This window comes from Muscardinus avellanarius, assembly GCF_963383645.1.
Source record: "Muscardinus avellanarius genome assembly, chromosome: 12".
Classification (NCBI taxonomy): Eukaryota; Metazoa; Chordata; class Mammalia; order Rodentia; family Gliridae; genus Muscardinus; species Muscardinus avellanarius.
In genome coordinates, this window is record NC_137798.1 from 92,058,461 (window position 1) to 92,084,057 (window position 25,597).

At 44.4% G+C, this 25,597-nt stretch overlaps 1 protein-coding gene across 1 annotated transcript in view; it reads right to left on the reverse strand.

The window, feature by feature from the left end:
• Positions 1 to 25,597, reverse strand: part of KCNK10 (potassium two pore domain channel subfamily K member 10) — a gene marked incomplete at both ends in the record, with an annotated part of 143,870 nt that overhangs the window by 80,267 nt on the left and 38,006 nt on the right. Inside the window, one exon of the mRNA XM_080707368.1 lies at positions 4,714 to 5,048. Coding sequence (XP_080563494.1) covers positions 4,714 to 5,048 — 335 coding nt within the window. The remainder of the gene's footprint in view (positions 1 to 4,713; positions 5,049 to 25,597) is intronic.

Consider the following 25,597-nt stretch of genomic DNA (forward strand, 5'->3'; position numbering starts at 1 on the left):
TAGACTTCAAACCCAAACTTATTAGAAGAGACAAAGAAGGTCACATTTTACTGGTAAAAGGAATAGTCCAGCAAGAGGAAATAACAATAATCAACATCTATGCCCCAAACATAGGGGCAGCTACTTTCATAAATCAAACTCTTTGTGACATGAAGCCACACATAAATCCCAACACAATAATACTGGGAGACTTCAACACACCTCTCACAATACTAGACCGATCTTCCAGACAAAGGGTCAGTAAAGATGTCTCAGAACTAAAGAACACCATTAACCAAATGGACCTGTTGGACACATATAGAATATTTCACCCAACTACAGCAGAGTTCACATTTTTCTCAGCTGCTCACGAAACCTTCTCCAAAATAGATCACATCCTGGGACACAAAATAAGCACTAGCAAATTTAAAAAATGTTACATACTTCCCTGTGTCATTTCAGACCATAATGGAATGAAACTAGAAATCAACTATAAGAAGACCCAAAGAAACAACATAAACATGTGGAGGCTGAACACCACACTTCTGAATGAAGAATGGGTCATAGAAGATGTAAGAGGTGAAATCAAGAAATTTCTAGAAACAAATGAAAATAAAGAAACAACATATCAAAACCTCTGGGACACTTTGAAGGCAGTATTAAGAGAAAAATTTATAACACTGAGTGCTCACATAAGAAAAACAGAAAATCTTCAAATAAATAGCCTTACGACACACCTCAAAGCCCTTGAAAAGCAGGAACAATTGAACCCCAAAGCCAGCAGAAGACGGGAAATTATTAAAATTAGAGCAGAAATTAATGAAATAGAGAATAAAAAAACAATACAGAAAATCAACAAAACCAAAAGCTGGTTTCTTGAAAAGATTAACAAGATTGATAAACCACTGGCCAACCTAACTAAAAAAAAGAGAGAATCAACCCAAATTATGAGGATAAGGGATGAAAAAGGAGACATTACTACTGACAGTGTAGAAATCCAGAGGATTATCAGAAACTACTTTGAAAAACTATACTCCAACAAAATGGAAAATCTGGAGGAAATCGACAACTTCCTAGATAAATACAACCTTCCTAAACTGAGTCAAGAAGATATAGAACACTTAAACCAACCAATAACAATCAAAGAGATTGAAACAGCAATAAAGAGCTTACCATCAAAGAAAAGTCCAGGACCAGATGGTTTTTCAAGTGAATTCTATAAAACCTTTACAGAAGAGCTAATCCCAATACTACTCAAACTATTTCGGGAAATAGAAAAAACCGGGACTCTCCCAAATACATTCTATGAAGCCAACATCACACTAATACCCAAACCGAATAAAGACAGTTCAAGGAAGGAAAACTACAGGCCTATATCTCTGATGAACTTGGATGCAAAACTATTAAACAAAATACTAGCAACACGTATTCAAAACCACATCAAAAAAATCATTCATCACGACCAGGTAGGGTTCATCCCAGGGATGCAAGGCTGGTTCAATATACGAAAATCAATCCATGTAATTCATCATATAAACAGAATCAAAGACAAAAACCACATGATCATCTCAATAGATGCTGAAAAAGCATTTGATAAAATTCAACATCCATTTATGATAAAAAACACTGCAGAGAATTGGAATAGAAGGAACATATCTCAACATTATTAAGGCAATCTACAACAAGCCCACTGCCAGCATCATATTAAATGGGGAAAAAATTCAAGAATTTCCCCTAAAAACTGGAACGAGACAAGGATGTCCACTATCACCACTTCTCTTCAATATATTACTAGAGACTCTAGCCAGAGCAATAAGGCAAGAAAAGGAAATCAAAGGAGTACAAATAGGAAAAGAAGAACTTAAGCTTTCACTATTTGCTGATGACATGATACTATATTTAGAAAACCCAACAAACTCAACCAAAAGGCTTATAGAACTGATCAACAAATTCAGCAAAGTATCTGGATACAAAATCAATCTTAAAAAATCAGAAGCTTTCCTGTACACCAACCATAAATCCACTGAAAAAGAAATTCAGAAAACACTTCCACTCAGGATCTCCCACAAAAAAATAAAATACCTAGGAATAAATTTGACCAAGGAGGTAAAAGATCTCTACAAAGAAAATTATAAAACACTGAAAAAAGAAATCGAAGAAGATCTTAGAAGATGGAAAGATCTTCCATGTTCATGGATTGGCAGAATAAATATCATTAAAATGGCCATCCTCCCAAAAGTGATCTACAGATTTAATGCAATGCCCATTAAACTACCAACATCATTCCTCACAGACATAGAAAAATCAGTCCTTAAATTTATCTGGAATAACAAAAAGCCCAGAATAGCCAAGGTAGTTCTCAGTAACAAAACCACGCAGGAGGAATCACAATACCCGACTTTAAACTATACTACAAAGCCATTGTAATAAAAACAGCATGGTACTGGCAAAAGAACAGATATATAGACCAATGGAGCAGAATAGAAGACCCAGAAACAAGCCCACACACTTTCAGCCAATTGATTTTTGACAAAGGGGCCAAAAACATACACTGGAAAAAAGATAGCCTCTTCAACAAATGGTGTTGGCAAAACTGGTTAACCATATGCAGAAAATTGGATGTTAATCCCACATTTTCACCCTGTACAAAAGTCAACTCACGATGGATCAAAGACTTGGAAATTAAACCAGAGACTTTGAAGCTCCTTGAAGAGGGCATAGGTCCAACACTACAACACATAGGCACAGACAAACATTTCCTCAATAAGACCCCAAAGGCACAACAAATTAAAAGGAGAATCAATACATGGGATTGCATGAAACTGAAGAGCTTCTGTTCAGCAAAGGAAACTATCAAGAACCTCAATCGAGAGCCAACAGAATGGGAGAAGATTTTTGCCACCTACCCCTCCGATAGAGGACTAATATCTAGAATATACAGAGAACTCAAGAAACTCAACACTAATAAAACAAAGCATCTAATAACAAAATGGGCAAATGAACTAAATAGACACTTCACAAAAGAAGAAATTCAAATGGCCAATAAATGCATGAAAAAATGCTCAACATCACTGGCAATCAGAGAGATGCAAATCAAAACTACCCTGAGATTTCACCTAACTCCAACTAGAATGGCAATCATTCAAAACACAAACAACAACAGATGCTGGCGAGGATGTGGAGAAGTGGGAACTCTAAAACATTGTTGGTGGGATTGCAAATTAGTGCAACCACTTTGGAAAACAGTATGGAGAATCCTCAGAAGAATGGGAACACACCTACCATTTGATCCAGCAATACCACTGTTGGGTATCTACCCAAAAGAAAAGAAACCAAACTACCAAACTAATGCATGTGTATCTATGTTCATAGCTGCACAATTCACCATAGCCAAACTATGGAACCAGCCAAGATGTCCATCAACAGATGAATGGATTACAAAACTGTGGGATATGTACACAATGGAATTTTACTCAGCCATCAAAAAAAACTCAATTACATCATTTTCAGGGAAATGGATGGAACTGGAGGACATTATGCTAAGTGAGATTAGTCAGGCACAAAAAATAAGAAATCAGATGCTTTCCCTAATATGTGAGAGTTAGGGAGAAAAGAGGAGCAAACAAGATAACCTAAAGGAAGAGAAAGGAGGGGGAAGAGAAAAATCTCTAAAGCACACAATGTACTTAAACATATCGAAGTCAATCACTAAGCCAAGCAAGGAAGGGAGGGACGAGGAGGGAATGGGGTGGTATTTGGGTAGGGGTTAAATCAGCGATGAGTACATGTTTGTACACACAAGTTTTTTACCCCAATAAGTTGTATGAATATAATGCACCAATAAAAAAAATAATTAAAAAAAATCTAAAAAAAAAAAAACATGTATCTAGCGGGCAGTAAGCAAGTGCAAACTAATGAATGGATGGCTGTGAAGTCATTGATTCCTGGGGAGGAAGTATCTATATTTCTATTTATTTAAAAGGCAAGTCAGATTATTGTGATTAACTTAAAAGGACACAATTATTAAGGTGCCAGATCATAAATAGCATATGAATCCCCTACAGTGTGGTTTAGAATAAATAAATAATAAGCCAGCCGAGACTTGTCAATATTACATAATCAGGGAGTACAGTAGCTTAGAATCTAATGCACAAGACCAGAGCCAAAGTGACATGGTCTATCTTTTAGGTTACAGCAGTGAGAATTCTGGCTAAGACAATCCCCAGAAACCCACTGAAATGAGTCTCTTAAGCCACCAACAGCTTCTACAGCCTGGAAAACTAGGTACCTTCTCTTTACTCATCCTCATTGACCTTGGATAGATAAGACATCCCAGCTTGTTTAAAAAAGCCTTTCTTTGGCTGCTAGGCCACCCTCTTCTCCCGGCATAAACCAAGGGGTTCCTCTGCATACATTGGTGTACTTAAATTTGAAAATTCAAAGCCCTTTGGCCTGCTGCGGCCTCTGGCAGCAAGATCTGAAACCAAGAGATAGAGAACCCAGCCAGCTCCACATCAGGGCCATGGCATCTCTGGTCCCTCTTCCCCGCAGTGTCAGAGGTCTCACTCTCTGGTTTCTTTGGAGTCTCAGCTCAAATGTCAGCTGCCCAGAGAAGATTTCCCTAACTCCTAGGACATCTTCACCAAAGGCAAAACTCGGTGACTGACCAAGACGAAATCCATGCTGCCATCCCAACCCACAGGTTGTCCTGTGCCCACCTCACACCCTCCTCACCTGGATCAAGGTCTCCAGCTCTTGGGGGCTCACACAGATGTGGTCCCGCAGGAACTCTGCCTTCTCCAAGGCGATGGTGTTCTTCTGGCTGCTCTCAAAGGGCTGCTCCAGTGCCCGGAAGACGAGACCACCCGTGACAAGGTAGACCACGACGACCACAAAGATGGCCACCACTGTCTTCCACTTCATGACAGTCTGCAGGCCCCCCTGGGAGGCGCCTTCCATTCTGGCTACCACCGTGGCTCGGGAAGAAATGGAGAGGCGGGGAGTTGGGTGGTGCCCCTCAGCGGGGCTCTTGGGCTGGCACACTGGTGGGGCTGCTGCGGGAACGGCCACTGAGGAATCAGGGTGGGGGAGAGGGAAAGAGAGAGTTTACTTATTAGTACAACACAAAAAAACTTGTCTGAAACAAAGCTCAAGATGCACATGTCTTCCTTAAGCCTGCTTCCAGGGTAAGGATTAAAAACCGCTTTACCAAGGCCACCACTGGATAATTCGATCAGTTGCCAGGTACCCATTTTGAGTTCTTAGAAATGAGCACACTTGTTATTTTCTATGAGTATCCAAATTGGAAAGCCTGGGCTCTGTTTCTTATAGTTCATCTCCTCCCTTAGTGCCCTTGTTGAAGCAATGTGTAAGCAAACAACAGATTACTGCACTTGAAAAACAGGCCTATCATTCAACTTGGAGAAAAATAAATAGGAGAGGGATATGCAGCTGTTCTGAGTCCAAGTGCAGAGAGGAACATCAAGCAATTTGAGCTCGTCTTGTCACAAAACAAAGAAGGATGGGCTTGCTCTAATGAAGAGTCAAAAGTCAGACACAGTAAAGAAGACTTGGGTTTCTTTTTTTTTCTTTTTCTTTTTTTTTTTTTTTTTTTTTTGGTGGTACTGGGGTTCCTGGAAGCCCTTCTACCTCCGGGCTACACTCCCAGGCCTATTTTTACATTTTTATTTGGAAACAGGGTCTCCTAAGCCAGCGTGCACGGCTGGCTTCGAACCTGCGCGATCCTCCTGTCTCTGCCTCCCAAGCGCGGGGATTACAAGTGTGCGCCACCACGCCCGGCGAAGACTTGGGTTTCTAAAGACTATTAGTCATGAAGATAGAAAAAGGTGGCCACAATGAGGGAAGGAAACAAGAGTCATGCTCGATGTCAATTAACCTGGCTTTGTGGTAAAATAATAAGAATAAAATCGATCCCAAATGTATTTCCTAATAGGAAATTCAACAACGTAGATATAACCATTCCTGGTCTATTAGCATTAGAATTTTTCTTCCATTGTCTTCCAATAAAATGCCACTGGAAAGGAAGCTTGCCCTGGTTTGTGGAACACACAGAATTCTCCAAGGTCCCTGGTTCTCTGTGAGGTCAATTTCATTACCTTGGAAATAAATACATTAAGCTGGCAGCTTTTCTGCAAGGACAGGAAATTCGAGGTGGTGTGTTACGTGTACTGCTATCATGCATTAGAGAAATCTGTGCAGTGTTCTCCCCGTATCGTTGTAATTCTTGTTATGGCCTCTGTCTTACTGCAGCCCATCTGTTGCATAAATAAGGTATCAGGAGAAGACAAACCTAAGGGGCACCAACGATTCCACTCCACTGGGGGCTGAGTTGTTCAATCTCTGCATTGACAAAGACATTGAATGAAAGAGCAAGCATGTCACTCTTGCTCAAGACATCGATGCTCCTCATACGGCCTGGCTATCGGGGTGGCCACTTAGGAGACTCTAAGTCTGTAAATATCTGCCTTTCATCCTAGGCCCTTAAAATCAGCTTTCCTCTTTGGAAACAAGGCTGACTTATCAGCCGTTTACTGTATATTATTCTGTCCAACAAAGTCATCCAGTACTAAATTTCCCTCCAATTTAACACAAGATTCTCTGGAATCTCAGATTGAATGATCTATGGGTTAGAATCAGCCACCACTCTGTGGTATGTGGAACGGTAACCTCCAAAGATGTCTATATTATACTTCCCAGGATCTGTGATGATGATATCTTACATAGGAACAGGGACTCTGGAAATGTGATTAAATTAATGATCATGAGGTAGGGAGATTATCTTGGATTAGGACTGAGCCCAGTGCACTCAGAGGAAGGACAGAGAGGAGACTTGAAGGAAGAAGCAGAGGTGAGAATAATGCAACCGTGAGCCAAGAAAGGTGGTCCCTCTGAAGGTCAAAATGTCAAGGAACAGATTCTCCCCTGGAACCTCCAGAAGAAACCAACCTTACATGTTGGCCGTGTGAGACTGATTTTGACTTTTTGACTCTGAGAACCACATGATTATACATTTAAATTATTAATTTATAATCCAATTACTAAATTATCAGTGTATAATTGCCGCTAAGTTTGGGGCAATTTGTTACAGCATCCACAAGAAACTAGTACACCCTCCAGTCAATCAGGTCTCCCTTGTCTAGCGCTCACTGCACCATGATGTTGATGGAGCCTGGTCATTTTTCCAGACCACTCATCAAACTAAAAGCTCCATGAGGGTGGGCACAGCGCCCTGCCCCTCATCAACTCTGTGTCCCCAAATCCTGCACAGTGTGAGGCGCACGGTGATACTTGAATCAGTGAATGATGGATGAAATGAAGAAACGTTGACACAGCAAAACCACATATACAATGTTGATGAGAAGTGTCAAATGGAAAACAACTATATAGTCCAGCAACACTGAACAGCAGGTCCCCAAACATAGCAGCCCCCTGGTCACACCACAAAACCCCTGCAGATGTTCTCTGGGTCTGCTCAAGAACCTCCTCCCCAATCCCATCTGGCAAACTCACACCCTCCCCAATCTCAGCCCAAAGCTGCCTCCTCTATGAAGTCCTCCTGGGCACTTCCAAACAGACTCAGACTGTCTCCTCCAGTAGCCTGGAAATGTGTGTGCACATACATGTGCACGGTACTGGGGATTGAACCTCTACCTCTGAGCTATACCCCTAGCCCTAGTTTATTATTTTGAAGCAGAGTCTTGCTGAGTTTCTATGTCCTAGCCTCAAACCTGCCAATAATCTTCCTAATTTTCCCAAGTTCTAGGATTACGGCCTACACCACCATGCCTGGCTTAACCACCACAGTTCTTAGAGTCAGAGAGCTCATCTTTAAAAAAAAATCACTTCTTGGCACAGTGCCCGGCATAGAACAAATGTTTGCTTTCTGTCGTCCTCCTTCATTCCTCCAGACCACATACAGATAGGTGCCCACTCAGAATCGCCTCCCCTCTCACTAACGAGCATTTATTTAATACTGAATGTACCATGGTGGGGATCAGTCACAGTTCCTCTTGGCTTCTGGACACATACTCCACGGTGCTGGATGCAGCCTCATCAGGCAGCCAACGATGGCCCAGCATAGAGGCTAGTCCCCTTCTCTCATCTGCATCATGGATGGTCCCATAACTGCTAGCATCCCAAAGGTGAGGCGGAATCAGGTTTGAGAAAGGTCTTTATAGGTCAGTTAGTTCCTGGTGCCAGTTTGCTGGGAGGCTGTGCCTGGGATCAGAGTTGGAGCAGAATCCAGCCAATCCTTGAGCTTCCAAATCACAGGAGAACAAACAGTTTCAGTCCTCAATCTGTCAGTGGCTGGGTGACCTTGGAACAGTCACTTGGTTTCTCTGCTTGCTTATCTTTGAAATGTGAATAATGACTGCCAGCTTGTTGTTGTTGTTTTAAACCCACAGGGTTCTCAAGAATAGCAAATGAGCTGCCCTGGTTAAGCAACTGGAGTATATTTGTAGACCTCAGGAAGACAGGCAGAGACCTCAGACCACTGCAAAACCCTTTGTGCATTAAACTAAAAATGGAGTTGGCTGCTTTAGCAAATATGACCGCACATTTTGATGGCTGGAAAGGCGTTTGAGTTGTGCTTTCTCCTGAAGTTAGATAAATTTCCAAAGGGGTGTGTTAATTAGTCTTTTTATTCTTCTTGGAAACCAGAGTGGCCCTCACTGTAATCCAGAATTGCCTGTGGCCTGGGATGAGCCACTGGTGCTCTCTGTGTCTGGCGCAAGCACAGCAAGGTGAGCACAGATGGCGGTGACAGTGGCGAAGGCGACAGGAGCCTCTACCACACACGGAGCACTTACCTGTGCCTGTCACTCTGACAGACACTTGGCTTATGTGGTTGCGTTTGGACCTCACGACAAAGTATTATCACACCATGTGCATCCAGATCCTCCCAGAAGTAGATGTCAAGAGAGGATTAAGTGTGCATGGGATTTAGTAGGGGGAATGCGCACGTGAGAGAAAAGGAAAGGGGGTCAGGGAGGCTGGGGGAGCCATCAGACACTGGATCAGTCAGCCTGCTCCTGAGCGGAGGAGATGGGGTTAGCATGCTTGGATGGTCTGCAGTCTAAGGAAGGCTTGGGGATGTTGTCAAGGAGTTCTTGAGCCGAAGTCAGTCATGGGAGGAGTCTGTGCATCTTTGTGCTCTCAGTCTCACTGGAAACAGCCCCGTGGGCAAAGCACCCGACATAGGAGCCCCACATACGAGCCCCGCAGTGGATTTCACAGCAGCAGCTATGACCCCTGGTCACTTTCCTCCCTCCAAGAGGAAGCCTGTAGGTGTGCACTCATGGCCACCGCCCAGACCCATGGAAATGAACCCCAAGAGGTCAAATGGCTAAGCCATCATCAAGTGGCCAGAAAGCAGTGGACCCAGATTAAAACTAGAAAATTCTAAGCCGGGCGTGGTGGCACACGCTTGTAATCCCCGCACTTGGGAGGCAGAGACAGGAGGATCGCGCAGGTTCGAAGCCAGAGTCTCTGGCTTAAGAGACCCTGTTTCCAAATAAAATATAAATAGGTCTGAGAGTGTAGCCCGGAGGTAGAAGGGTTCCATCCCCAGTACCAACAACAATAACAACAAAAAAAAATCTAGAAAATTCTAATTTAATTGATCCAATAGGGCACAGGAACAGGAAAATAGTAAACAAACTAATTTCAGGTAGAAGGACACATCTATCCAAAACTGAGAAGGGCATTTGTTTCAGACAGACATAAACATATTTTGCAGTCTGTGAGATTGGCTGCTTCAGCTTCCTAGTGGTGTGGAGTTCTTTTCCATATAATGTATTAATAATGGATGTATACATCCATAATTCCAACAGAAAAATATATGGCAACAAAAGGGCTGTAGAGAGCTGATAAGAAAGGAATAAGAACAAAATTAGCCAGGCATGGTGGCGCATGTTTGTTATCCCAGAGCTTGGGAGGCTGAGACAGGAGGATCGCACAGGTTCGAAGCCAGCCTCAGCTACTTAGTGAGTCTCTCAGAAACTTAGTGAGGCCCTATATCCAATAAAATATAAAAATAGGTCTGGGAGTGTAGCCCAGAGGTAGAAAGCCTCTGGGTTCCATCCCCAGTACCAAAAAAAAAAAAAAAAAAAAAGAAAGAAAGAATGGAATAGTGCTTGCCTGACTGGCAGAAGATCCTGAGTTCAATCCCCAGCACTATAAAACAAAACAAAACCGCAGTCGGAGTATTGGAAGACAATATCCCTTCAGTTAATTTTATTTTTAAATGTTTCTTCACAAATGTTAGTGCATTTTATTTTTACCTAAACATGGTTAGGATATGGAGGCACATGTGGAAATCCTTATCTTCCTGATGGCTGACCAAGTTCTAAGTCATTTTACATTACCTACTTCCCCATGCTCCATAATCTTCACTGCATCATTCATGCATGCATGCATTCTATCAGCAAACATGTGAGTTTGGGTGGTACCATATTCGGCCCTCGGGATACACACATGAATGACACATTCCTGCCTTCATGAGACAGTAGGAGAATAGACAAAGGCCTTATGCATGCGTGAGCCTATTCTCTTCCACAAAACTTTCTGTGGAAGGCAGTAATCATGAGATGAGAAACTAAGGCCCAGAGAGATGGCCTTGAGTGGCTGGCCACGAGTTAACATACAGTGGCATGTTTGAATCGGTCTCCAGGAAGACCACCCTTTTCCCACACCCTCTGAAACAAGTGTCTCTTAATAACCTGAAACACAGCCAACTCAGAGTGGCCACTGTCACATGGCCACTTGACTCCTCCTGTTGACCCAGGCAAAGTACGCCTGTGGCTGCAGATGCAGTGGACGCCGCCCTGTCAGCCACTGCTCAGGTCTAGAGTCCTCCCAAAGCACTGATGTGTCTCCGAGCTTTCCAAGAGTCCCTAGGAGGCTTCCCCAGGCGAAGGCAGACCTCAGGCTGGGGTGGGGAGCAGGTGTTAGGAGGAGATGAGAAGCTCACAATATGTGTTCCAACACACCTGCCCACAGCTGTCACTACAGCTATGAGAACAGAACGGGGAGTGTGCGCCCACCCCTGACTCCAGATACGCCAACAGCCGAGTCTTGCTCTTCCTGTTCCAATGCGGCAGGTGCTCAGCCAGTCCCTGTACAAAAGGCAATAAGGTGCACTCTCCACCCGCCAAGTGAGCAAGCCCCGTTCCCAAAGGGCCCCACAGGGAGGCTCTCCCTGTGGGCGAGGCGCTGCCCTCTGCTCCTGGCCCTCTTGAAAACTGTGGCCTTTGCTTCCAGATGGAAGAGATCAAGTTACCATGAAATGACTGGGACCCCAAGAGCCAAAGAGAGGGCACAGGGGGCTGAAAGGGAGGAGGAGAAGGAAGCTAAGGACAGGCTGTCCCTGGCCCCCTCCTCTCCTGTCAGGAAGACCTTCATCTTCTCTCACCTGAGTCACAGCGACAGCCTCCAGTCCTGTCCCCCTGAAATCCATCCTGAACATCCCAGCCGCCAGGAGCTCTCCCGGGATAAATGTGATCACCCCACACTTAACAGCATCTGAAGGAACCACAGATTCAGGGTAAAGTTCAGCCTCCATGCCGTGCTCCAAGACTCTCCCTTCCAGGACCTGGTGCCTGCCTATCTCCCCAGACACGCAGACACACCCCCACAAGCAACCTTTGCCCCAACCAAATTCGGCAGCCTAGGTCTGTGGTGCTGAGCCTCCACTAGCGCCACCCTCTGGGCTGAAGAAATCCCTTCACTCCCGATTCCTTTCTCCTCCCAACTATTCATTTAGCAAATTCATATCACACTTCAAAACTCACTTCAGGGGTCACTACCTCCAAGAAGCTCTCTTTGACTGCCAACTCCCTGGGATGTTCAGGGGCCCCTCTACATCTCAGAGTGGAGCTTCATAGACTGCCTGCCAGGAGGCTACTCATCAGTTAATCCCATGTCTGAATTGGTCCATTCATCTGTTCATGAGTTCTTTTCTTGGACTAACATTTTTTATATCAAGTTGACATTATTTCCCCAAAGGAAACTGGATTGCAGCCTGCCTACCACATTAGAGGCAACCTCAGTACTAGTGTGTTTTTTCTAGGGACAGACATCCAGAGTCAAAGTGTAAACATTCTGAGAAAGCAAAGGGTCCACAGAGAGCTCTTCATGCTATGGACAAGTATAAAGATGATGAGAAATGAAGCCAAGCAGTAATTCACCTCCGTGCTCCTCATGTGCAGTTCTGGCCTTGCTCGTTCTCTTCATGAAGGGCTAGAAGGTTCTCTTTTATTCAGGAGTACAAAGTACTTATTAGGTTTAAAAAAAACTCATTGAGTTTCTCAAATCATCCTTGATGAGTCACCTCTCTGATACCAATGGGGAAAATTTCCCCAAAGTCGGCCCGCCCTACATTCCTCTGTCTAGCACCAAACTGCGTGACCTTGGACCCGAATACCCCGAAGACTGAATGCTTTTCTGGGCTCACCGCGCCCTTGCACACTCCACCTTGAAAGGAGTTCAAAGAAGCTGGTTCATATGGGTCTCCAGGGGCCAGTGACTTCATTCTAGGGACCAGTAAGCAAATGGTTTCTGCTTATCTCCCCCAAACTCCTTGCATTTAAAAAGCAATCACGAGACAGTCAGGATCCCTCTCTACCAACAGAGCCCAGAATATGAGGCTCTTAGGACTGAGGAGTAGGGAGCAGTCCACTCCACACACACAAACACACCCAGGTTTAAGTTCAATTATGTATGATCCCTCCCCTCCAGGGAAACTTTAGGTAAGACAGAGAACAAAGGTGCACACTTGTAATCCCAGCGCTTAGGAGGCTGAGACAGGAGGATCGCGCAGGTTCGAAGCCAGCCTCAGCTACTTAGTGAGGCTCTCAGCAACTTAGTGAGACCCTGTTTCCAAATAAAATATAAAATAGGTCTGGGAGTATAGCCTGGAGGTAGAAAGCCTCTGGCTTCCACCCCCAGTACCACACATTAAAAAAGTAGTAGTATTTAGGGAAGATTCAACACAATAAGGTGTTTGTTGCTCAAAGCCTAATTCTAAGCAAGTATTCAATCACTGTGAGCTAGCCACATCTTGGAGGGTGGAGAGGACTATGGGATATATGTAAATGTAGCCTTGTGCAAATCCTTTGCTGGATAGAGGCGTGGGACTCAGAGACACAGGAAGAAAGAGTGGTCAATTCTACCAAACAGGAGATCAGAAAAGGCTTCAAAGACAGGGTGCCCACTGATACAGAAAGAGGAAAGAGGACTAGGTGTCTGCCGGGGAAAAGGAAGCCAGAGAGGAGGGCAGACCGAAAGAGAGGCGATAGGTGCTGGTGTGAGTGTAAATTATTATAACTACTATGGAGATCAGTATGGAGGTTCCTCAAAAGACTAGGAATAGAATCACCATACAACCCAGCTATACTCTTCCTTGGTATCTTTTCCAAAGAACTAAAGTCAGAATATCATAGTGACACGCATTACCCATGTTTACCGCAATTCACAATAGCCACGGTGTGGAACTGACCTAGGTATCTGTCAACTGATGAATAGATAAAGAAAATTTGATGTAGACACACAATGGAATTTGCTCAGCCTTAAAGAAGAACAAAATGATGCCGTTTGCAGGAAAATGGGTGAAACTAAAGAATACTGCTCTAAGTGAGATCAGCCAGTTGCTGAAAGTCAAGGATCATGTGTTTTCTCTCATATGTAGAAGCCAGAGAGAAAATAAAAAAACAAAGGAATGTCATATAAATGAGGAGAGAGACCAGTGAAAGAACAGTGAAAGGGGGTTGGGGGAGGGAGGTGGGGAGGGGACTATGTCCATTTATGAAGGTATCGCCAATCTCACTAACATGTATGAAGAGGAAGGGGAGCAGGGTGGGATCCAGAGAGGAACACACCAAGTGCTGTGTGCATGTATGTTTCTACCACACTGAACTTCACTATGTTGTATAGTTACAAGGCACCAGTAAGTATAATCTAAAAAAATTATAAAGAAAAAGGGGCAACAGGTGCAAAGACACTCAGCTACAAACCAGCCCGGGAGGTCTAGAAAATTACTCAGGGTCTGTGTTATCAGAACTAGAGGGTTTGAAGATCACTATACCAAATGAAATTGGCGACATAGGCAGCAGGGACCATAGGGGTTAGGGTGTGTAGGTCTTTTTTGTGTATGTGTGTGGTACTGGGGTTCCTGGAAGCCCTTTTACCTCCGGGCTACACTCCCAGACCTATTTTTATATTCTTACTTGAAACAGGATCTCCTAAGCCAGCCCGGCTGGCTTTCGAACCTGCGCGTGTGCCACTACACCCAGCAGTGGTGTGTAGATCTTAATGAATAAAGGTAGCCATCAAGACCATCAAGATAAAGAGCCATGGGATCAGACTTAGGTTTAGCAAGTCAAGTCTGGAAGCCATACAGAAGATAGATAGTGCAAAGTGAGAGACCATGAGAAGTCACTGTGGGCAGGAAGTTTTCTGGGGTAGATTCTGAGAACCTCAAGGCAGGCAAGCTGCAAGGGAAGCAGAAGGAAGGGGTCAGCGACAAGAGGTGTCAAGGAAGTGAAATCTATAAGTCCTGGGATCATCAATCATTGATGGAAAGAAGAGCTGGGGAGGAAGGGGCCTGGGCTGACTCCCCCAGGTCTCTAGCTATAAGAGCTTGGTGTCCCGGAGGCAGGATATACAAAAAGACTCAGGTCTGTGGTCCTGTGGTGCATTCAGGGGGAGCTGCCTGGTAGACACTAAGCACAAGAGACTCAGGGGCCTCTAGCTGTGTCACTTGGTTGAGAGTGATAAGTACATAAGTGCTATCGAAGCCATGGAACCGAATGAAACAGTCCAGAGGGGGCTGTAAAATGAGGAGAGAGTAAAAGATAGTGCTCAAGGGAGCAACATTTAAGGCACAAAGAAGGAAGGAGGCGGGGTTCACAAAGAATGGGAAAACTCAAGATGGGGCTTCCTGGACAGCAGATTGGACAGCAGATGTGGTGGATCTTATTCCAGATTCTGTATCCTGCACCGTCCATGATGCCCGGGCCTCGGGGAGGCCACAGCATGTGTCTGCTGAATCCATCACTGCAGCAGAGGATCCGTTTCTGGCTGCCATGAAACCGTCTCCAACTGTTCTAGAACCTCTGGGTTCCTCCCAATAGCAGTGGAACATCTTTATTGCTCGAATGAAGTAACCCCACCTCATCTGCCAGGTACAAAGAGCCCAGGCCTCCAGCTCCTCCTGCATGCTAAGCTGGTTACAACAACCCAGGGGTTTCCCACTGGAACTTTCAGTTTTTGGGGATCCAAGAATGCCTCCCTCTAGTCCTCCCAGTAGACTCCAGTCTGTCATGTGGACCAGATGGACTCATTTGTCCTGATCCACCTGGTCAAGGACCAGCACGGGGTTCCTCTGTCTCGTTCCAGAATGCTTCCTGAATAATGAATTTTGCCTCCTGCTCAGGGTTTTTTCCTCCATGATTTAAATTAACCAGAAGCACTTTTAAAGGGAAATTTCTTTTTCCTCCCATTGGAATTGAAAATAATATAAGCAGCTGCAGTTCCCAAAATATCTCCTTTCCCCTGGGGCTAAGTGTTTTAAATCCTAACGGCAGAGCCACTCTGAAAGAGAGAGGTTTGCCTCTAGCAGGTGCCTGGTGCAAAGCTGTTACCTCCCCTCACTGGGTTTCCGCGGGTCTCCCTCCCACCCAGGCCCCACACAGCAGCCAGGAAATCCTTCAAAAATCCCCACCCTGCTCCTGCTTAAAACCCGCAGTTCCAGGCATGGTGGTGCATGCCTGTACCCCAATACATGGGAGGCTGAGATAGGAAGTTTTCAGGTTCAAATCAGCCTCAGCAATGAAGCAGAATTCCCAGCAACTTAGCCAAGATGCTATTTCAAAAATGGGAGGATGCTGGGGCTATAGGTGGAAGGGAGAGTGCCCTGGGTTGAATCCCCAGTGCCCCAACCTACACACACACACACACACAATCTCCATATCTCTATCTCTCTCTCTCTCTCTCTCTCTCTCTCTCTCTCTCTCTCTCATAGCCCAAAGCCTTTCCTCCAGGCCTGGCTTTCTCTCTAGTGATTGCAGCATCCCACAGACAATCCACCCAACACCGGAGCCTCCCAGTTCCTCGAATTCCTCACCATCCCCATCGCTGTCATCCGCTCCAACCACTGACTTAAGTCGGGCTTCTCGGAAACAGATCTGCTGGTGATTAATTGCAAGTGATTTTTCAGAAGAAGCCCAAAACAGGGTTGGGGAGCAGGGAAGGGCACAAAGCCAAGTACAGGAACAGTTCCAGGTGAAGACCACTCGCTGCCTGAGATTTCCCCTGGGGAACCCTGGAGCCTGGATTCCGTCTCAGAGTTGCTACCACTTTAAGGACAGTGAGTTGGTCTTTAATACTTCTACCCAGTCAGTGGCTACAGAAAACCCCTGGGGGACAGAAACTTCCAGAAGCATCCCAAAAAGAGATTCTAGAGGACCAAGGAAAGTCCTCCGAAGAAGGCTGTAGGCACAAGCCAGAAAGCAGGAATCCCTCAGCGCTGGGGGACTGGTGCCCAGGGCAAAAGGCCTGTGGGAGACATCATCATACCAATAGCGTCCACGACAGCTGCCTCCCCCATGGCCACCTTCTGGACCTCACCATCACGAGAAATCTTCCTGACTAGAAATATTCCATCGGAGAAATGATGATTCCTGTGGCCAGAATGTTTGTGAGCCCCCTCGAAATCCATACACTGACTCCTAATCACCACTGGGATGGCCTTGGGAAGTGGGGCCCTTGAGAGATGATTAGGTCAGAAAGGCCGAGCCCTCCTGAGTGGAATTAGTGCCCTTACAAAAGAGGACCCAGAGTGACCCCGTGTCCCTCCCACCATGGAAAACGGCCCTGGCCAGACACTGCCTTGACTTGGGACTTCCCAGCCTTGGGCACCAATACACCAAGTGTCATGTGCCTGCGTGGTCCTATCACTCTGCACCTCGTGGTGATGTATAATTACAATGCACCAATAAAAGCATACTTAAAGCATCAAGTAATTTCAGAGTTTATGGTAAAACAAAAGAAAGAAGTTCCTGTTGCTTCAAAGCCATCCAGCCTCTGGTATTTTGTTACAGGACACTGCCTTACACATTTTGTTCCCCAGGGCCCCTCCCTAACCCCTCCCTCCTCACACCCTGCCTCTGCTTCCCCCTGTACCATGCCCTCCCCACCCCTTCTCTCCTCTTCCACACCCAGCTCAGAGTCCATGCTCAGCATTATCCTTCAACTAAGTCTCCATTCCCCCTCCTTTTGTCTTTTCCAGTAACTACCTGGAAATATTTTCCTCTATTACTGCTTCTCTCTGGTCAGAGTTCACATCCAGGCTGCTCAACATGGTTGTCACTCCAGACCCATAGTTTTCTGTCTCCAACTGGCCTTCAGTGGCCCACGGCAGTCCTGCCCTGCCCAGAGACAAGTGTCAAGATGAACGCCATGAAGATATTAAGGAGGATCTGGCTATGAGCAAACCTAAAATCATATATAGAAATCCTACTCTATAAGATACCTAGTTTATAAAAAAAATTCTGCAGAAAGCACATTAAAATCACATTCCATGTGCATCTATAATGAGCTTTGGGTTATATCATATATTTTGTGTGTGTGTTACTGGAGATTGAACCCAGGGGAATTCTACCTCCGAGCTATAGCCCCAGCCCTATTTTATTCTTTATTTTGAAACAAGGTCTCACTACATTGCGGAGGGCCTCACTGAGTAGCTAAGGCTGACCTTGAACCTGCAACCCTCATGTCTCAGCCTCCCAACTGGGATTACCAGTGTGCACCACCACGCCCAGCTATATCCATATGTTTTTAAGAATAAAAAACATATGAAGAATAAAGTGTGCCTTGCCTCTTGCTGTCCTCCCTGGGGTGCTGAGAAGGAGGCTGAACTCCCTAGCACATTCTGCTTTACCAGCAGCCTCGGCTATCTCTGTTTGCCAACGGAGCTGCTCAGTGAGCCTGGCTCATTTTATAGTCACTAAAAACCTCCTACAAAGAAAAAAAAACAAACTCAAAGGGGGAAAAATCCTTTTTTAGATGGTTCTCCTTTCACTGTGCCTACTAAGCAGCAAAAATATACAAGATCCGTCCACGGGAGAAGACAGTTTGTACAAACACCCTACAAAACAGCTCTGTGCCTCCGAATCACGCTCTGGGCAATTTCCTCTAACGTGGCTTCTCTAAATACACACCAGGGCTGCTGACGTCAGCAGGATTTCGGTGGCTTACTGCAAAAGCAGCCAATCAGAAGCTGGGAGTGGGTGCAGGTTGGAGAAAGAGAACCAACCCAAGAGGGAGATGGATGCCACATCATTACTCCTGCAGCCGGGGAGACGGTGACGACGCAAATGTACAAATCTATTCATCTGAGGACGGAAAAGTGTTTTGAAATATTAACCACCCTGGTGAGCAAAGTCTTCAAGGAATTGGCAGACTCACTAAGAACTTAGGGAAATCCACTCCCTTCCGTAAAACAGCTAGTTGTACTTCCAGGGGCACCTAGGTTTGGGATTAGATACGGGATCTGATGAAGGCAAGACTCAGTTCTGCCTCGGAAATGTCAGGGCTGAGCCAGCCTCCAGAAAATTTCTGGACCAGAAGGCTATTGAACGTAGGCTGGACCTGCTAGCTAAACCAACACCTCACTTTTGTCTCACTAGCGACTCCTCCTGCTGGAGGGTAAACCCCTCAAGAGGTCCCTTGATAGTGGCCACTTTCATCCCTGTCTGAATCTTTCATAAACTCAGTCCCAGTACATAGCATATAATAAGTACTCAACTAAAGTTTATGAAAAGAATCCAACCTATCTTTGCCAAATTCCTATTGGGCATAGGCACCAGTAGACACTAGGGGAATGAGCAGGATATCTTCTGTCCAGGATCTAGCTGAAGAAAAAGAATGGGTGAATTGGGTGTGGGGTACAGGGGACAGTACCCTCATCCCCAAGTAAGGCAGAAAAAGTCCCACACTCAAGGTCTAGAAAAGGCCTCCAGTAATCTCAGATGGCAAGCACATCCTTGTATGGATCACAGGGAAACTGCCAACCTGCTGTGCTGGTCCTTAAGCTGCTCCCCAAGAAAAGAAAAAAAGCAAGGCGGGGGAGACAAGTTTGCTCCAGTAACACTTTTAAGGGATAAATTCCTCTTCCCTGCTATGAGAAAAGCTCATAGACCCTCAGACCTAAATCCATTACCCAGGCAAAATCTCCACGTGAAAGGTTCACTGCAATTAAGCATCTGCGGTAAACAGATTTCCTTTCAAAGAACTCCCCAGTTATAAGAACCATGCAACATTATCTGAGAATCTGAGACAAATTAAATATTGAACACTGGCACATAGAAGAATTCGACAAATTAGTACAGAAGGAAAGAACTACATTCAGCTCTCCGTGTAAATGGGCGTTAGCTGTCGAGGCGCCATCCTTGTAGCAAAGGGTGGGGAAAACCACAAGAGAATGAAACGTCTGCAGAGACTGCAAAATCTAACCTTTAGGTTCTCAGGTGTTAGCCAAGGAAGGAAATCTTCACCGAAAATCCTAGCTGATATTTAATTCATCATTCACTTTAAATTCAACCCTTATTTAATTGCCTTGAAATTGGCCCTGAAGGAGCCATCTGCAATAGCCTTGTGGTTCCACCTCCTTCAGAAAGAAAGCCATAGGAATTGGCATGGACAATTAAAATAGCCCATGAGCTACTTGGCCTGGACGTCCTGGAATTTGTGGGCATTTCCAAGAGTTCCCCTACCGTTTAAAGATGCTTAATGGCCTCGAGGAATTCAATCGCATTTAAGTTGTCGTAACTGAGAAGTGTGGGACTCAGCACAGCCATCTGTATTATAGACACGTGGTGTAAATACTGTTTGTGACTCCACGAACAGCCCTACAAGCCACATCGCTAAGCTCATGGAAGCCTTCTACGTGGGGCTCACTCCACGCCTTCTCTAAGTTGTACTACACGTGTGAGAGTATTTAGTTTCTTTCCATTCAGCTATCAATATCCCCCAATTTCCTCCACAATGCATAATGCAGTTTTTGTCAAACTAGAATTTGATGAGAGCCTACTGTGTGCTCAGCGCCACGAGGTGAATAAAGGGAATTTAGTAGATGTGTTTACTGTGACCAGAACAGCTTCCTAAAAGGCTGGCTTTCCTTATAGGCCCCAATGGCTTAACCCAGAGGTGGCCCATGTGCCAGCTTCTGGACAGTAGTGTAATCAGGGGAGAGCTGGCTGATTCCTGTGTCGTAAAATTCAAAGAACCTAAAATTCACCACTTAAAACTTTTAAAATGACCAATGCAATGTGGGCTGCCAGGTTCAGAAAAAAAAAAAAAAAAAAAAACTCTAGGACCTTGAGCAAAATTGGAATTCAGGAGCCAAATGTGGTGGTACATGCCTGTAGTCCCAGTACTTGGGAGGCTAAGTCAGGAGGACTGCAGGTTCAAGGCAGGCCTCAGAAATGTAGTGAGAGCCTGTTTCAAAATAAAAAAATTTTAAAAAGCTGGAGGTATAGATCAGAGGTAGAATATTCCTGGGTTCAAGCCCCAGTACCAGAGGAAAAAAAGAAAAGAAAAAGAAATTCAGGTAAACAACAACAAAATTTTTTTAAGTATAAGATATCTCCAATATTACATGGCGCATACTTATCCTTAAAACAACTTCAAATTGAACTGGTATTTTTTTCTTCAAGCCCTAAATTAGAAACAGGAAAAGCACAACCATCAACCACCCAACACAACCAGCCAAAGAAGGTCATGAAGAACTAACCTGGGTGCCATGGTTTCAACATGTCCCCCAAAACTCATGTGCAGGAAACTCCCAACACAGCAGTGTTGAGAGATGGGAGGCCACAGTTGGGGCTGGGTGGCACTTAGCATGCATGAGGGCATGGATTCCATCCCCAGCAACAAAAAGCAGGTGCTTAGGCTAAATGGATTAATGTCACTACCACAGGTGTGAGCTCACTGCAAGAAGGTCTATTATAAAAAGCCAGTTTGGTCTCTTACATATTTAAATTGAATAATTGTTATTAGACAACTGTTAGAATTTATAAGCATTGAGTGCCATGATTGAGTAATAGATTCTTCCAGAGTGAATGTGTCCCTCCCACCAACTAATGAAGCAGCATTACACACTAATTTAATTTTAATAGAGGATGAATGGCTACGCACGCTAATTCTCTTCTTCACTCTCGTGTTTATAGCATGAGTTGGCTTAAACACCCTGACTTAACAGTCAGCAGTAAGATGAGCTATGGTTGGGCGCGTTCTCTCTTCTCTCTCTCTCTCTCTCTCTCTCTCTCTCTCTCTCTCTCTCTCTAAAACACACACACACACACACACACACACACACACACACACACACACACACCCTCTTCCTATGCCATGGATGATGTAGCCAGAAGATCTTCACCAGATACAGCACCTCAATCCCAGACCCCAGAACTGTTGGAAAATACATTTTTTTCCTTAGAAATCATCCAGTCTATGTATGGCATCATGCTACAGCACAGAAAACAGACTAAGATACTGGGTGATACCAATCCTTAAAGTGTGTGAAAACACAGGGCTTCCACACCTGTCCCTCTTCCAAAGCTCCTCTGCTCGGGTTCTTCATGATCCCCATGATGGTGTCGTGGCCACCATGGTGACCAAAGGTATGGCCTCTCGGCAACATGCCACAAGACCTTGCACCATTGAAACACTACCCACCTATGGCCTCTGGGACGTCACACTCTCTGTCTCCCTCCATCAGCTCTGCAGGTGATTCTTCTACCTAATTACTGAACTTTTGTGAATTCATGACTGGACCTCTTGGGCTCTATATTTTCTCCCTGGGTATTTAATCTCTTCAGGGCCCGGGTTACAAAATTAAGACCAGCCACTTACTGATGAATGCCATACCAATATTCCCAGACCTAAAATGACCTCAGAACTCTGGCCTCACACTTGGATTCTGTCTCAAAATACCAAAGTCTACATTGTACTTGATGGTCAACCCAACCAGAGAAGGCTCATCTCCCAGAACAATATTAACAGCCACTTAATTTTTAACTTTTTATTGGTGCATACTAAGTATGCAGAACAGTAGCCTTCACTGCAATGCATTCATACATGCATACAATATGCTTTGATTTCATTTCCCCAGTACCTCTCCTCCCATCCCTAATGCCTTCCCCAATTCTCATAATCTCCCTTTACTCTCCCTTCTACTTTCATGTACTACTTTTTTCCTTTGTTTTCTCTCTACCTTCCATATATGAAAAAAAAACATATGATACTTGTCTTTTGGAGTCAGACTTATGTCACTTAATGCGATTCTTTCCAGTTCTACCCATTGTCCTGCAAATGACAGTTTTGTTCTGTGTGCCTGAATAAAATTCCATTGTGTACATATACAACATTGTTGTTATTCATTCTGTTGATGAACAACTGGCTCCATAATTTGGCTGCTGTGAATTGCACTGTGAAAAGCATGAATATGTGTCTCTAATATATAATGGTTCCCCTTGTTAGGCGTGATGGTGCACGTTGATGGTCCCAGTACACGGGAGGAGGATTGCAGGTTTGAAACTAACCTCAGCAATTTAGGCTCTCGGTAATTTGGTGAGACCCTGTTCCAAAAAGCAAATAAAGCTGAGAGTGTATCTCAGAAGTAGAATGCCCCTGGGTTTAATCCTCGGTATCAAACAGACACAAACACACACAAAGTATAACAGCCACCCAATTTGCTTGAGCCAAAAAAGGAAGATTCTGAGAGGCAGCCTCGCTGTCTGGCCTCTTCTCTACCCCCCTTATCCAATAATTCTGTCATTTCTACCCCCAAAAGATATCTAGAAGCAGCTCACTGCCATCTGTCTCCCTACCTCTAGCTTCTGCCCAGGCTACCATCTCTCTCCGAGGCTTCAGCACAGCCTCCTCACAGGTTTCCTCACATCTACCCTAGCCCTCTCCTTGTCCACGCTCCACAGAGCAGTCAGAAGAACACTTTCAAGCCAGGTGTGATGGCACATGCTTGTGATCTCAGTACTTGGGAAGCTGAGACAGGAGGATCATAGTTCCAGAACAGCCTCAGCAAGGAGTAAGAAATTCATCAACCTGGAAAGACTCTGTTTCCAAATAAATATAAGTAGGGCTGAGGATATATCTTGGAGATGGAATACCCCTGGGTTCAATCCTCAGTGCCACACCAAAAAAAGAACCTTTTCAAAACACTGGTCATTTCACATCCCTCCCAGCACAAACCTGTCAGTGCCTACCACCATTGCACTGAGCACAAAATGTAGGCTCTACACATGGCTTCCAAGGCCCCACAGCAGCCTTTCCCCATCCTCCATGGCTGGCTTCTTCCCAACCTGGGAGTCTCTATTTAAATTTTACTACCTCAGCCGGGTGTGGTGGCACACACTTGTAATCCCCGCGCTTGGAAGGCAGAGACAGGAGGATCACACTGGTTCGAAGCCAGCCTCGCTGGCTTAAGAGACCCTGTTTCCAAATAAAAACATAAAATAGGTCTGGGATTGTAGCCCAGAGGTAGAAGGGTTTTCAGGAACCCCAGTACCACCAAAAAAAATTTTTTACTACCTCAGACAGGTCTTTTTTGGCCACTCTAAATAGGATGGTTAACTTTATGTCAACTGGACTATGCCATAGAATACCCACATACCACATATTTACTCAAACATAATTCTGGAATATTTCTGTGAAAGTGCTTGTTTTGGGGTGAGATTTATATTTGTATGTGTGTGTGTGTGTGTGTGTGTGTTTACTGGAAATTGAACCCAGAGGCATTCTACCTCCAACCTATACCCCCAGATCGATTTTATGATTTTATGTATTTGGAAACAGGGTCTCACTAGTTTGCAGAAAGATATACTGAATTGCTAAGGCTGTCCTCAAACCTGCAATCTTTCTGTCTCAACTTCCCAAGTACTAGGATTACAAGAGTAATCTTCCTGTCTCAGCCACCTCACCTAACTTAGATTTGCAGTTAAATCAGTAGCCTGGGTAAAGCCAACTGCCCCCTAATGTAAGTGGCCCAACATCCAATCAGGTGGAGGCCCGGATAGAACAAAGAGGCTGAACCTGTCCTGAGTAGGAGAAACTTCTCCCTGCCTTCAGACTAGAACTGGAACTGGACCTGGAAATGGAACAGGGCCTTTTCATGGGTCTCAGGCCTTCTGGCCTTCCAACAAGAATTACACTGTCAGCTTTCTTGGTTCTTAAGCCTTTAAACTTACCAGAACTACACCATCAGCTCTCTTGGGTCTCTACCTACTGATTCATGCTGCAGATCTTGGGACCTGCTCACTTCCAAAATCATGTAAGCCAATTCCTTATGTCTACCTGTATATAGATAGATATACACATTATAATATAGATATACGCATATATAATTTGTTTACATGTTATATATAATATAGACATACACATATATAATTTATTTACATGTTATATAAATTTAAATGCATATAAAGTTTTTTTTTTTTTTTTTTGTGTGTGTGTGTGTGTGTGTATGAGTGTGTGGATCCTCTATTGGTTCTATTTCTCTGGAGAAACTTGACCAATACATGGGTCCTCTCCATTAGTCTCTACCACAGCAGGTAACATGATTGTAAACATACTGTTTGCTGGTTTGATGTTGGCTAGCCATCAACTCAGCACCTTCCCAACTAGAGAGCAGATACCTTGCTCATTTGGGTTGCTCTTACACACTCATTGCCTAGTTTGGCATTTGGCATGAATAAATATTGTGAATAAATATATGAAACAAAAAAGAAATTGTTGTTAAATAATTATACCAAAAATTAACAATGTCATTATGCATTTAAAGGGGGTTGGAAATATCAACTACTCCAATCCCTCAACCAGAAGCTATAAGTACTTTGCCAGAGCCAAGTGCCAGGACCAAGAGATAAGCCCAGCGTCCATCCAACTCTAAAGTTGGATTTCCTGCCATCTTTGAGTTCTGCTATATAGAATTCTCTAAAAGAGTATTTGAGACATGAGTTCATATTAATTTGCAAATTTATCTTGAGTTTTTCAATTTGGTATGAAGTCTGTCAATAATCCCAAATTTTGATCTTTGACATCAGGACTATATTTAGTCCCGTAGAAGCAAAAAACAGGTAACTATGCCACAACTCAAAGCCCAAAAGTCAAGGCCTGGAAGACCCCTAGTTTGGGGGAATATCTCAAAACAAACCAGCAAACTAAACCAGTTAACTCCTGGCACAAAGGGTAATTGCATCTATCCCTAGCATCCTCTGTTTCTGCACAAATGCACTCTATCGCAAGCAATTACTTTTTCTTTTTATTTCTGGGAATCTATTAAGGGTTCCAGAAGAAATTCCCTAAACTAAAGCAATAGAGTCACAGAAAGGCACAATCTTAGAAATGACAGTACATAATACCTTCTTAATCTTACAATTGTGAAGCTTAGTGTCAAGCTCTCCCACTAAAAGAGGCAAGAGAGGCTGGAATTCACGACATCCTTGACAGTACTGCCACATGGCACAGCTCTAGGAGATGCCTTTCACAGTGACACAGTATACACCCTGCACGGCCACACATG